Below are 13,369 nucleotides of genomic sequence, written 5' to 3'. Positions count from 1 at the left end.
TGACCAAATTCATTCTTATTATTTACCAGATAAACCATGCAGTTTATGATTATAATTAATAATTTCTGGCAATGTGCACAAACTAGCTAATAAGATTAAAAAGAATACTTTCCTAATCTTAACAAAGAAAAAGCTTGCACTTGTGTCTGCAGTTTACTTGTTACAAATGTTAAAACTATATTTTTAAAAACCTGTACTTGCAGATGCAATTTAATATAATAATGAAATAAACGGCTACTTAGGTGTACTACACTTTCTTAACACAATGCAGTACACTATAATAATGTCAGATTAAAAGTTTTACTTTAAAGGCCATTTAAATCATTATGTTTATTAATCTTTTGTCCTTCTTTACAGAAGTACACTTACTTTTATGTGTTGACTAAAGCACATGTAATTAAGTGATTTTCAGTATTACATTTAAAGTTAATATATATTGAATATACTAAATTGCAGCTTCAAATATGTTATTACAAATATATTTAAATACATGACATGAAACATTTTAATAGAAAAGCCTTTTAGTTTACCATAAATGCTTGTCAGTAATTTCTGCAGTACACTTTAGTGAAGTTCCTAAACGTAATTTAGGGAGGAGTGAGCTCATCTAATCTTCCAATCAACAGCCAGAGTATATAAGCAGCTGCTTACCTCTCTTCAGTCTCAGCTGTTTCAGCATCCCTCCACCTCCCCAAACTCCACCTTCATTTCAGGTACCTTGCCCTTTGTACTCATATCCTATATTTATTCACTGGGGGGGTGTATCAGAGCTCGAGTTGAAGATGTTTCATCGAGCCCCACCTCAGTGGACAGCAAGCCAAATTAGCTACCTTAAAATCCTAAAGATTATATGGGCAAACAAACTCGTTAAACAATATTTCAATTATGAAATTACATATAAACATGTACTTGAAGGATTACTCCACTTTCAAATAAAATTTCCCTGATAATTTACACACCCCCATGTCATCCAAGATGTTCTTGTCTTTCTATCTTCAGTTGAAAGAAATTAAGATGAAATTTTGATGAAAACATTCCATGATTATTCTCCTTACAGTGGACTTCAATGGCCTCCAAACAGTTGAAGGTCAAAATTACAGTTTCAGTGCAGCTTCAAAGGTCTTAAATGATACCAGACGAGGAATAAAGGTCTTATCTAGCGAAACGATCGGCCATTTTTGAAAAAACAAAGTATATGCTTTATATAAACAAATGATCGCCTTTGTAAGTGCTTCTACCAAAACCACATTTCCGTATTCTTCAAAAAGCTTACACTGTATGTCCTACGCCTTCCCTATTCTACTTACGGAATGAACGCAGTGCCAGTTACATTTTTTCCATAAGTAGAATAGGGAAGGCATAGGCTTTTTGAAGAATACGGAAAGCGGAAGCACTTACAAAGGCAATCATTTGTTTATATAAAACATATACATTTAAATTGTTTTCGAAAATGACCAATCGTTTTGCTAGATAAGACCCTTATTCCTCGTCTGTTATCATTTAAAATTTTATTTGAAAGTGGACTAATCCTTTAAGTCCTACTTAAGTGGGTCAAAAAAAGTTCAACTAATTGCATTTAGTATACATTTAAAATACGACCCGAATTGGGATGTTTTTAAATTTGAATACAATGAAAACTAAAAGACTTTCAAATCACATAAGCCAATATTTTATTCACAAAAGAACATAGATAACATAACAAATGTTTAAACTGAGAAATTTTACACTTGTATCCACTAAATGAGCTCATTTCAAATTTGAAGCCTGCTTCAGGTCTCAAAAAAGTTGGCATGGGGGCAACAAATGGCTGAAAAAGCAAGAAATGTTGAAAAGATTCAGCTGGGAGAACATCTAACAGCTAATTAAGTTAATTTATATCAGGTCTGTAACATGATTAGCTATAAAAGAGAAGTCTTAGAGAGGCAGAGTCTCTCAGAAGTAAAGATGGACATAGGCTCTCCAATCTGTGAAAGAGTGCATAAAAAGATTGTGGAAAACAATGTTCCTCAACATCAGATTGCAAAGGCTTTGCAAATCTCATCATCTACAGTGCATAACATCATCAAAATATTCAGAGAAACTGGAGAAATCTCTCTGCATAAGGGACAAGGCGGAAGACCTTTATTGGATGCCTGGATGGGCCCACAGATGACACTGAATCACTCATCGGCATGATTGTGTCAAAGACATTACTAAATGGGCCCAGGAATACTTCCAGAAAACACTATTGGTAAACACAATCCGCCGTGCCATCTGCAGATGCCATCTAAAGCTCTATCATGCAAAAAGGAAGCCATATGTGAACATGGTCCAAAAGCGCCGTCGTGTCCTGTGGGCCAAGGCTCATTTAAAATGGACAGTTTCAAAGTGGAAAAGTGTTCTATGGTCAGACGAGTCCAAATTTGACATTCTTGTTGGAAATCCTGCACGCCGTGTCTTCTGGGCTAAAGAGGAGTGAGACCTTCCAACGTGTTATCAGCATTCAGTTCAAAAGCCAGCATCTCAGGGAAGTGACAAACGACTTCCCACTGACTTCCATAGAAAAGAAAAAAAAAAAAAAACTATGGAAGTCAGTGAGGACAAGAAACTGTTTGGTCACCAACATTCTTCAAAATATCTTTTTTGTTTTAAGGATTGGAATAACTTGAGGGTGAGTAAATGATGACAGGATTTTCATTTTTGAGTGAACTATCCCTTTAATAAGGTATGACAGTGACCCGTCTATGTGGCTTTCGCTTTTCACTTGATCACATGGACAAGCAGAGTGGATTAGCTGGAGACACTTGTTCCCCATTAGATGGACTCAAGGGAGAGAACAAAAGGAGGCATGGTGTGCCAGAAAGGTGAGCACATCTCTTCTGCACCAAATGAACTACATTTTTCCCTTTAAGAAGCAATCAAGGTGATATAATGTCTACACTGAGGCATCAAAGAACCCTCACTCACCAGCCAATAATCCACCGGACCAAACCCTTCTCCATAAACACCAGACACTTAGCCTCATGCACAATAAAAACCCCACTGGGGTCATTTTTATAAGATGTGGTAGGTGAGGAGATAATTTGTACTCTGTAGGTGACTGCAAACGGTAAGTGTTAAAAAAATGCATTCAGAGTATTGTGAGAAGATCTGTTTACATACTGTCTGGCAACTGTCTGGCAAGACATTCAAATCTATTAATCTATTCAAATCTGTTGGGTTTTGAAAAATGGCAGTGGCAATCAGTTGCACATGTTTTAAATGTGATTAGCAAAGAAGAGGAAATGCATTTTGTGACATTGGGATTGTTAAAATGCAGTTTTGCCGGTATTCCATTCAGTCTGAGTATGTCTTGACAAGGGACATGAGTGTGTTTATATATGGAGTCAGTTGAGTGATGTCTCTTAAGTGTGGACAGATGTGTGGCGTAAGCATTGTTAGGGAGCATGAGAGTCTTTCTCTAGCTGTCTAGTCTTTATACAGACAAAATGTCCAAAACATCTCCTCCGATGTAATAAAAGCACAGTCCCCGTTGCTTCAGATAAATGCTGAAGATGTTCTGTAGAGATCTGGCTAATCTCGCATTTCGAGTCTGTTTAAATGCTGCCATTCTCCCTGTCCTGTTTTAAATGTTCTGTGAGCTCCAACAAGTTCCAGCAGTGGCTTCAGAGGCCACGTTGTTTTTCACATTCCTATTGTTAGTGATTTAACAGTCGGATGCAGTTCTATTTTAGTTCTAGATTCAGATCACTTTATTCATGTCGATTGTCAACTTTTCAAGGAATGTGCCATAAGCAAAGAAAAGTACTTTATCGACATATATGGTTCCATGGAGAAACTTTCCATAGTACAAAAGGTTCTTTATAGCAGAAAAGGGTTCTTTAGAATATTAAAATGTTCTTCACACTAAGAAAAAAAGGTTCTTTTTAAGAACTGTTCAGTGAAAGGTTCTTTAAGGCAAAAACCAACTTTTGGAACCTTTATTTTTAAAGGTGTGGTTGATTATGATTCCACTTTTTAAAATTTAGTTAGTGTGTAATGTTGCTGTTTGAGCATAAATAACATCTGCGAAATGACTCTCAAAGTTCAATGCAAAGGGAGATATTTTCCTTTACAGAATTCTCTGTTTAAGGACTACACCAAACGGCTAGGGACTACAAAAAGCTTCTTCCTGGGTTAGTGACATCACTAACCCTAAAATGTACATAAACCCCGACTCCGAGAACACTCAACAAAGGGGGTGAGGCCATGTTGGGCTGCTTTAGAGAAGAGGAAGAGTTGTTGTAGTAGAGTTGTTACCATGCCCTCATTTTACGCTGGACTGCTTCACAAACGAGGGTCAGTTCAATAGATTTGCACAAAAGATTAACATGCCGGCATGTTGAATTAACTCCACAGCAACTACATAAATGTATCCACCAACCATTCAGAAACGTCCAGTTTCATTCTAAAAGTTGTAACTTCTTCCTGAGTCTCTCCATCAGTGTCGACTCCGGTTTGAACAATGTAAGGCTGAACACCGTTACTGACAATCCTCATTTTGGCTGCGTGAGATTCTCCAGCTTTGTTGTTGTTGAGCTGTTAAAGCTCCGCCCTCTTTTGGAAAGCGGCCGGGTGCAGCAGCTCATTTGCATTTAAAGGGACACACACAAAAACGGCGTGTTTTTGCTCACACCCAAATAGGGGCAAATTTGACAAGCTATAATAAATGATCTGTGGGGTATTTTGAGCTGAAACTTCACAGACACATTCTGGAGACACCAGAGACTTATATTACATCTTGTAAAGGGGTACTATAATCCCCTTTAAGAGCATAACCTAAAATATAATTTGAAGTAAAGGAACCATTAGTGTAAAGTTATTGAATATCTTCCAATCAGTTCATATTTGTGTGTGTGTGTGTGTGCTGACCCTGCAGGATTAGTGTTGGTTACAGTATTAGAGAGATACATTACATTACATGGAATTTAAACATTTCCTTACAATGAGGTTTCACCATTTCATAAATAATTAGATGGAATGAAGTCAGCTTAACCTTTAGCCCTTTGGCCAGTTCCTACTTCCTTTAGAACAAGTTTTTTGTGTGTGTGTGTGTGTGTGTGTGTGCATGTCTTTCAGAGCGACAAGACAGAAGCGAAGATCCATGCCTCCTGTGTCTTAACCTTGTCTGTCATTGGCTCACTGAGTAAGTCTCTGACCAGATCTCTTCCTGTAGAGCTGCATTGTGCCACAATGACCTGACACATGCACACACAAATGCACACATTTATGGATCCATCTCTCATTCATTTGCATGCGTCTGCATGCTGATACATACAAGCTCGTTCTCATATAAATGTTCAGTACATTCATGTATACACACAAAGAGACCCTGACACACACACACACATACACACACGCACACACTTATCTGATCTCTTGAAGTGGCCATAGTCTCCACTCTGTCTGCCTGCTGCTAAATACTGCTCTTAGCTACGTATATCAATCTGCTAAATACTGCTCCGAGCCACATACTCTTCCCTTATCTGAACTCCGTGCTGACGAGACTCTTGAGAGTGTTTTCTATCTCTGCCTCGGTCCTATCCACCACAGTCTTAAACAGGAAATAAATTGCCCATTAAGATAGGACTGAAGTTACCCTCCCCCTCCACTGTCAGTGAAATGTTTCTGATTGCTAATATTCTTTTCATTTGGGCGCTAAGTGTCTAAAAACAGCAAAGGTCTCACAAACCATTTTACCTCAAAAGATAAAGGTTAACACACTGCTATGAAATTATTATGTTTCATTGTTGTGTGTCAGTTGAGTTGAGTTATGGGGTAAAGAGTAACTCCTGAGCAATGGATTTTTTTTCCCCTCTGTGTAGGACATTGTATTTTAGAAAATTTCTTTGAGAGCATATAAGTCACAGTTTTAAGTCAGGGCTTTTCAGAGATACCAAATGTCCCTCTCGTTGGTCTTTAAATATAACCGACAATGACTAAATGACTGAATTCAGCACTCTTATGGGAATATGATAATATTTTGTAATTATAATTTAAATCTGACTAATTTTCATATTGTTTGTTGTAAATTAACATCTCAAGACAAGATTAGTGGTGTTTCAAAGCAGGATATGATTTTCTGTTATGAGACATGCAACGGTTTCATACACATTCGCTGTAGAAGACACCAGGACTTACAGCATGCACATCAGGCATTTTAGGGAGACATAATAAGTGAATAGGGAAGAAATTATATCTCAGTATTTATATGACATATTAGATATTATGAAAATGTTGTCAAATTATTAATCTCATTATTATAGCTTCTATTTTCATTAGTCCACATGTTGCCCAAAGAACACATTAATATGCAAATTAGAGATAACATTGTATAGAATGGGAAAACTTTTTGGCCATGTGTATTATGTAAAGTATATCAAATAAGTCATGCAATAGTTGAGAATCTTTATACAAATCTTTGAGTATAGTTTGGTGGAAGTTTCCTGGAGCTGTTGAAGTCCTGAAAACCCTGATTTACATTACATGCCTCTTACAGTTTTTTTCAACTGCTTACACACAAAATCATTACTTGTCACACAATTTCTGAAACCTGACACTCAAACACCTGAACCACACACCAAATCTGCAAAACCATACACTAATTCTCGGCCTTCGACTTTTCAATTTCATATAACATTTTTTGCAAAACACAACACACAATTCTCTGTAACACACAACAATCTAACAGGAAGTATCTTGATTTCCTTTTTCAAACGCAACCATTGTTTCTGTCCAACTACACATGGTAGTTGTGGTATTGTGAATTTTCCACATCTCTCTGCCAATTACTTTCAATCTTGTACAGAAATGTAGGAGCTCATGAAAGAAGACCTTTAGGTTTTGAATAACTGTTCATATGATATATCCATATAGAATATTATGGCAAAAGTGTTTGCAACGTAAGACAAATGTTTGCTTTTTTAGATGTGTTTGTGATATTTTGAATGCAGTGCTTCATTTTGCAAGGGATTTTGCATTTTGTGTGTGCAATTCTTAGATTTGTGTGTAAAGTTTTGAAAAAAAGAGCCAAAGTTTTAAAAATGTGTGTAAGCAGTTGAAAAAAACTGTAAATGCAGCCACTAGTATGCATACAAAATGCAAAATATAAACATTTTCTAAACATCTTTTTCCAATCTGATTTACAGAGGACAAGTTATAGGACAAAACAAATAGCCTGGAAGCTAAAAATTGGTTGGTATACTGAATATATAAAAAACAAAAAACATTGTTTTTGATGAGTATTGTTTTCATTTTCTCAATTGAGTCTTGGTGTTCTTTACATTGAATTTTTTTAACAGATTTTCCCCCCATTTGTTTCTTATACTCCAAACAATGTAATGACGTAAAACCCGAAATTTACAATAAATAAATAAAAATAAATCTATGGGTCTCAGAAGGATGTGGAGGTCCCTTAGACAAGAAATAGGCTATATAAATTAGCTAAGAAAAATTCTGTACGAAATTACATGATATGAGTTTCTAGTGCTGAAGCCACTTTGTAAACATTCTCCTATAGGGTTGGTTTATCAGATCCTATCATAGCTTGCTCGCAGTCAGATTTGATTTTAATCGTTTCCCTGACAGATCGGGAGACTGAAAGTGCCGGCTTGTCTGCGGTTCTGTTTACTCTCAGCGCTGCATCCCGGGTACTGCGACTTATCGCGTCTCTTCAATTGTTTTATCTGTTTGGCTAATGTGAGTGTAATGACAAGCTCATTGGAAAGCGTTAAGATTGGGAGATAATTGACGATGTTATTTTTGCAGCGTCTTGCTTAACTTTAGTTGTATCAACTTTTTTAATCGATTTGAATAGAATTAAATGTTGACTAATATTAATTTGTAAAGTAAATTCGCGAAACATTTTACACACAAAAATTTCTGAGAGACACAATAGGCCTACTCTAAAATAAAATGTTGATATGAATAATATGACTGGATACATTGGGTTACACCAGCGAAAAACAAACGAAAAGAAAAAAAGGATAAAATCAGATAAAAACTGGACATTTTCTCTTTTGTACAGTGAACCCTGCCATTCTGCAATAGATAGTAACCTGAACGAGCTCACAGGCCATTTTTTCTTGTTTCTTATGTTAGGCTAACTTAGAGAAACACATAATCCAAATAAGTCCACATTTTGCATTAAAACTGGAATTTATTGAGCCTTATGTTACAGAAACCCGCCGGTTATTTCTCTCAGTGTAAAAAAAATAAATAAATAAAGTCGGAGTCGAAAAATACAGTAGAAAATTATTGTGAAATGGATGCCACAAATGCTTACAGAAAAATCACTTTTTCAGATTTCATTTGAACATGTTTGGTCCGAGTAAAGGTTTATTTGAACTCACAGACACCAGCAGTATTGTATTTTCCTTTAATAGATGGCCTATGTTAAATTCGTTACTTCAGGGATAAGCCAATAACAGTCAATCTCACGATAAAGGTCGTATTTGGGATGATTTAGCTTTCTTGAAAAACCTCAACATGACTCTACAAGCATGACAAAATTTCCGTGAAATGTATTAAATATTTAGTCTTTATTTGGTGTCGATTGTTTTGTAAACCACTGATATAAAAACAAAATATATATATATAAAAAATCAGACAACAATATATGACAGTGTTTTCTCCTCAGTGCCATTCGGTTAAATAGTCTTAATCCAAAATCTTCTCATGACTGATCCCAAGTCTCACCAAGTTCTGATCCCATCGACACTTCCCGTCGTCAAATTCATATCCACAAAGTGGTTCGGTATCTGACTTGCGTTGGCAATCGAGGGCACAGAAGTGAAGTTACAGTGGTACGGGTTATTTCCATAGCTGTTGTAATAATTATTGTAGGGATACGACACAGTGACATTGTAAGGAGCTCCATGACAGGGTTTGCCATCTCGCACCAGCACGGGCACCGCCACCCTTCGCGGGCCGGCCAGCTCGAGGCTTTTATCCTGTCGCTGTCTCTTGCACTTGTACCTCCGGTTTTGGAACCATATTTTGACCTGTGTCGAGGTGAGCTTCAGAACATGAGCCAGGTGGTCTCTCTCGGGTGCGGAAAGGTATCTCTGCTGCTTGAAGCGTCTTTCTAGCTCAAACACTTGAGTTTGAGAGAAGAGCACGCGGGGTTTCCTGCGCAGCCTCTGCTTGGGTTTCTCCCGCGATGTTTCATCTTTTCTACCATTATAACTGGAGTCGTCAAATGGACACATGCCTGCAAATTAAGATAATAAAATATTCTGCTTATAAATATGAAGTGAAATGCACTGATTGAAGGGAATCAAACAACAATAATAACAGGCCCATTAATAATCTATATATGCAGTGCTTGATAACTGATGTAATCTGGATTACGTAATCAGAATACATAAATAAAGTACTTGTAATATAATTATATTACGTTTTTAAATACTCATGACTACAGTTACTTTTTGTAAGAACCCCTGCAGTTCCATAACGAACCCCATGTAACATTTAATGCACTTCATGTTGTTGATAACAAAGAATTTATTTTTTTTCCTCTTTGTATTTTATATCAGTACACTGTAAAAAAGTATTTCCATGATTTGTTATCACAAAATTTTTTCTTTTGTCAAATCAGCTTCAATAATTAATGTGGTTCAGATATACTTAATATTTTGAGTTTCTGTTGATTAAACCAACCGATTTCATTGTATTAACTCAATTTTTTAATTAATTTAATTTTTTAAAAAATTAATTAAAATTTTTAGTTAATGTAATCATATTTATGGCAACCAACTTACTTTTTAAGTTAAACCAACAATTATTTGTATAGTGTATGGTTTGATTTTCCTGTTCAAATTGGTGTGATAAACGAGTTAGGTCAAAAGTAATCAAAAAATAATCAGATTACCTTGTAATGTATTGGATTACGTTACTAATTACAATTTTTTCATGCAATTTGGAATCAGTAACTGACTACCCTTTGCAAGTAATCTGTCTATATGTTTGTTATGTTGTATATTAAGGTTAATTCAGGATAATTGGGACATTTCCCCAGTCATTTCAATGATAAAAAGTGTCCCAATTTACCAGAATTCTGCCTACAGAACTGATTAGTCAGTATGTGCTTTCATAGAAACAACAATAACATTATATTTATTAAATAATAAGTTTTCTTCAGTGGTTCTTGGCAGAACCGATTAGTGAAGAACCTTTTAATCAAGAACCACTGATGGGTTATACGATTTACCAAAAAAACGTATGAATTCGTATATTTGCTGTGAGATTCTATTCTTTATAGATTAAAGAAAACTTTAGATGTTTCTCAGATAAGTTAATGGTTCTTGAAGTTAGGCTACACGTATATTAATTAATAAAAGAGGTGGTAAAGAGATCCTTCCAATGATTTGACAGTATAAATATCCTACTTGTGTCTTCGTTTGGATCCATCTCCTCCTCCGTTGGAGACCCGCAGGAGCTTCGGACCATATCAAAGTCATCTGAATTCAGGGCGCACTTCACCTGCTCCGCAGCGATCGCGCTGTGCTTCTCGGGGCTGTAGAGGAGATCCAGACTCCGGCTCAGTGTGCTCTGCATGCACTGAAGCTGAAGCGACTGCAGCGGTACAGTGTCCTGCTCAACTCCCACGAATCCATTGGGGTTCAGAGCGTGTTGCTGTTCCAGTTTGAGGATGTCCTTTACCGAAAACGGAGTTGAGGTTACGGGACTCGGAAGCATCGCTCGACAGATTTGCGCGGGTGCTTGAAGAAAGGTGGAAGAAAGGTTCTTCGTTTCACCTTGTCAAACGCAAAGCAACATCAGTTGACTTTGTAAAGTTCCTACAGATGTCCACAGGTGAGCAGAAGAATATGGTCCACTGCAGTGAATTCTTCTTAACGTATCGCCTCGTTTAGCGTTGTCTGACGCAGAAGCAGATGAAGAATAGCCTCTATCTTCCTCTTTCCGCCGGCTGAAGGTGCGGAGAGAAGCGCTCTTATCTAATAGACAGCGTCCTTATCTCAGATCGACCCCTCCCATTCTGTGCCTCCCATCATCACCTGTCCTAACTCACAACAGGCATTTCACAACAGCTTTAAAAGTCTCCAAAAGAGGGACTGAAATGCCATTTAATATGAAATATAAAGGCGAGTTGATTAGATTAACTCAGTTGTAGTGCACACTATTTTGCCACGTAACCTCAAGGTAAGCTACTTCAGGTAGCCAAAATTAAATAGTTTTAATAAAGTAAAAAATATTAACCTATTAATATTGTGAACTATTAGGTAACAAAAACGAAGTTTAATTTAATAACGACTAGATCAAGTAATAAATTCAGGTAGAAAATTGGATCAGTATGTTAAAGTATGAAAGTGTTCCTCAACTTGACTGAAACAACTTTATTTTTTGATTTAGCCTAGTTGTCGTTGTTAGCCATTAATGTTAGAGTCTTAACTGATCATATAGTCCAATGTTACTAATTAATAGCTTTTCGATGGCATTCTTTTAGCCATTGAACGTTCAGAAATTCAATTGCAATGATATGACTGGTCTGGAATCATTTAAGATTTATTCATAACTTTCGCTTCATGCAACCAATCAGTGTCTCAACTGAGAACCATTCGAAATTCAATGTTTCAAAAACCTTAAAAATAACACAATATTTTATTATTAATAATAATATTATCCATTCTAAAACATGCTGGGTTGTTTCAATTCAAATTTTGGTCAAATATGGACAAACCCAGCCATTGGATTACATTTTTTAAAATAAATGTTTAACCCAACGGTTGGGTTTGTCCATATTTGTCCAATTTGGGTCGACACAACCCAGCATGTTTTAGAGTTTTCAGATAAATCTGTATTAATGGCAGTTATTAACTTTCAGTAATAGCCTACATTTTAATAATGTATTAATTGCATTAATGAGGATAAGAATACATGAACAGCCTATTCTTATCCAAAGCTGTTGTATAGATGCAATAGCCTAAGTCAAGGTATTTGAGTAACACTTTATTTTATAGTGTTACATATGTTACATGCAGTACTAATTACTTATGCATAATTACATGCAACTAACCCTAAACCCAACCAAACCCTAATCCTAACCCTATAGTACATCCTTAATATTACTCAGTATAATTGCAGTGTTACAATGACACCTTACAATAAAGTGTAACCGATAGTTGGTTAAATAACTTAATATTATGTAAACGTGTTACTAATTACCCCAGTCTGCACAGGTAACCTACGGCTTCCTTCATTCACACTCATGGGGGTAAATTGGTTTGTGTTTCGGTGAAGCAGAGTGGATGTCCGAAAAGGTGACGCCAACACTGACATCCAACAGGCCTATTAGTGTACACAGGCCACAACAAACAGTAACCCTACACCTGATGTAGTCTCTGGCGCCAGCCCGCAATGCTTGACTGAGGTTCAGACGCACAGGAAGAGTCTCGCGACCACCGGATTACACTTCTGCTGTCCGTCCATTACTGCCTTCATCACACAAACTACAGCACTCACCGCCCTTTATTCACAGACCTATAGCTATCAGCATGTATACAAACGTTATAGTTAAGAATTTAATGTTTCATTTATATAATGTATTTAGGCTACTTATATTAGGCTATATTTGTTCAAGGCCGCGTTATTAAAAGGTTATTAAAATCATTTTTAAAGCCTTGACTTGACTAAAGATTTTCCCTCGTTTAAAATAAAAATAGAACACAATTTTTTTATATGAAATGTTCATAATTAATCATTTAATTATTGTTAAATAAATCAAGGTGAAATAAAATGATAAAAATCTAATCAACACGTCGTTGTAATAGAGATGCGAATTATGCAGTGTATCACAATTCATATTTATCGCTCTCTATGTACAAAATTTTCTATTTAACCTAGGTTTGCTCCATGCATGCCCATGTGAAAAAGAAGTACACTTTAGCAAACTTTTAAAAAGAGTAGTTTATTGTTACGGAAATATTAAAGCTAGCCTCTTTTATATTTAAGTATGATCGAAAATAATGTTTTCGGACTCTTAATTGCATGCAATTTGAAATTAAATGAAATGTATTCAGCTTTAAATGTACATATTAATTTATATTAAATGCAATTGCTTAAACTTAAGAGTACATTTTTACATGAAAAGTACATCTTTATATTAAACTTTATGTAATTTCATAATTCTATTGTCTTTGAAATATGGTTAAAGTGTGCTGCTGAATGTACTGACAAGCCTTTATAATAAACTAAAATACACTTTAATGTAGTTATTTTTATTGAAATTTATTTTTTTTAATATATTTGTAATTACACATTCGTAATGATAGTTGCATTAAATATATTAACTTTAAATAACACACGACAGATAAAACTTCATTTGTGCCTT

At 35.8% G+C, this 13,369-nt stretch overlaps 1 protein-coding gene across 1 annotated transcript; it reads right to left on the bottom strand.

Annotated features, from left to right (window-relative positions):
• Nucleotides 1–8,207: 8,207 nt before the first annotated feature.
• nkx2.7 (NK2 transcription factor related 7) lies at nt 8,208–10,936 on the bottom strand. Its single transcript, XM_067394066.1, has 2 exons — nt 10,407–10,936; nt 8,208–9,229 (listed from the first exon to the last, which is right to left on the bottom strand). Exons 1-2 carry the CDS (start codon nt 10,714–10,716, stop codon nt 8,712–8,714), a joined length of 828 nt encoding a protein of 275 aa, XP_067250167.1. The 5' UTR covers nt 10,717–10,936; the 3' UTR covers nt 8,208–8,711.
• Nucleotides 10,937–13,369: the final 2,433 nt, after the last annotated feature.

The sequence above is a fragment of the Chanodichthys erythropterus genome, chromosome 9 (genome assembly GCF_024489055.1).
Source record: "Chanodichthys erythropterus isolate Z2021 chromosome 9, ASM2448905v1, whole genome shotgun sequence".
In the NCBI taxonomy this organism is placed as follows: Eukaryota; Metazoa; Chordata; class Actinopteri; order Cypriniformes; family Xenocyprididae; genus Chanodichthys; species Chanodichthys erythropterus.
This window is presented reverse-complemented; position numbering and strand designations above follow the sequence as displayed.

Bases quoted from the DNA above. Each gene is read 5' to 3' on its own strand.
- nkx2.7 (XM_067394066.1), bottom strand. From the start codon at position 10,716: ATGCTTCCGAGTCCCGTAACCTCAACTCCGTTTTCGGTAAAGGACATC. The intron at 9,230-10,406 runs GTAGGATATTTA...CTTAATTTGCAG, and splicing joins GGATCCAAACGAAGACACAA to GCATGTGTCCATTTGACGAC.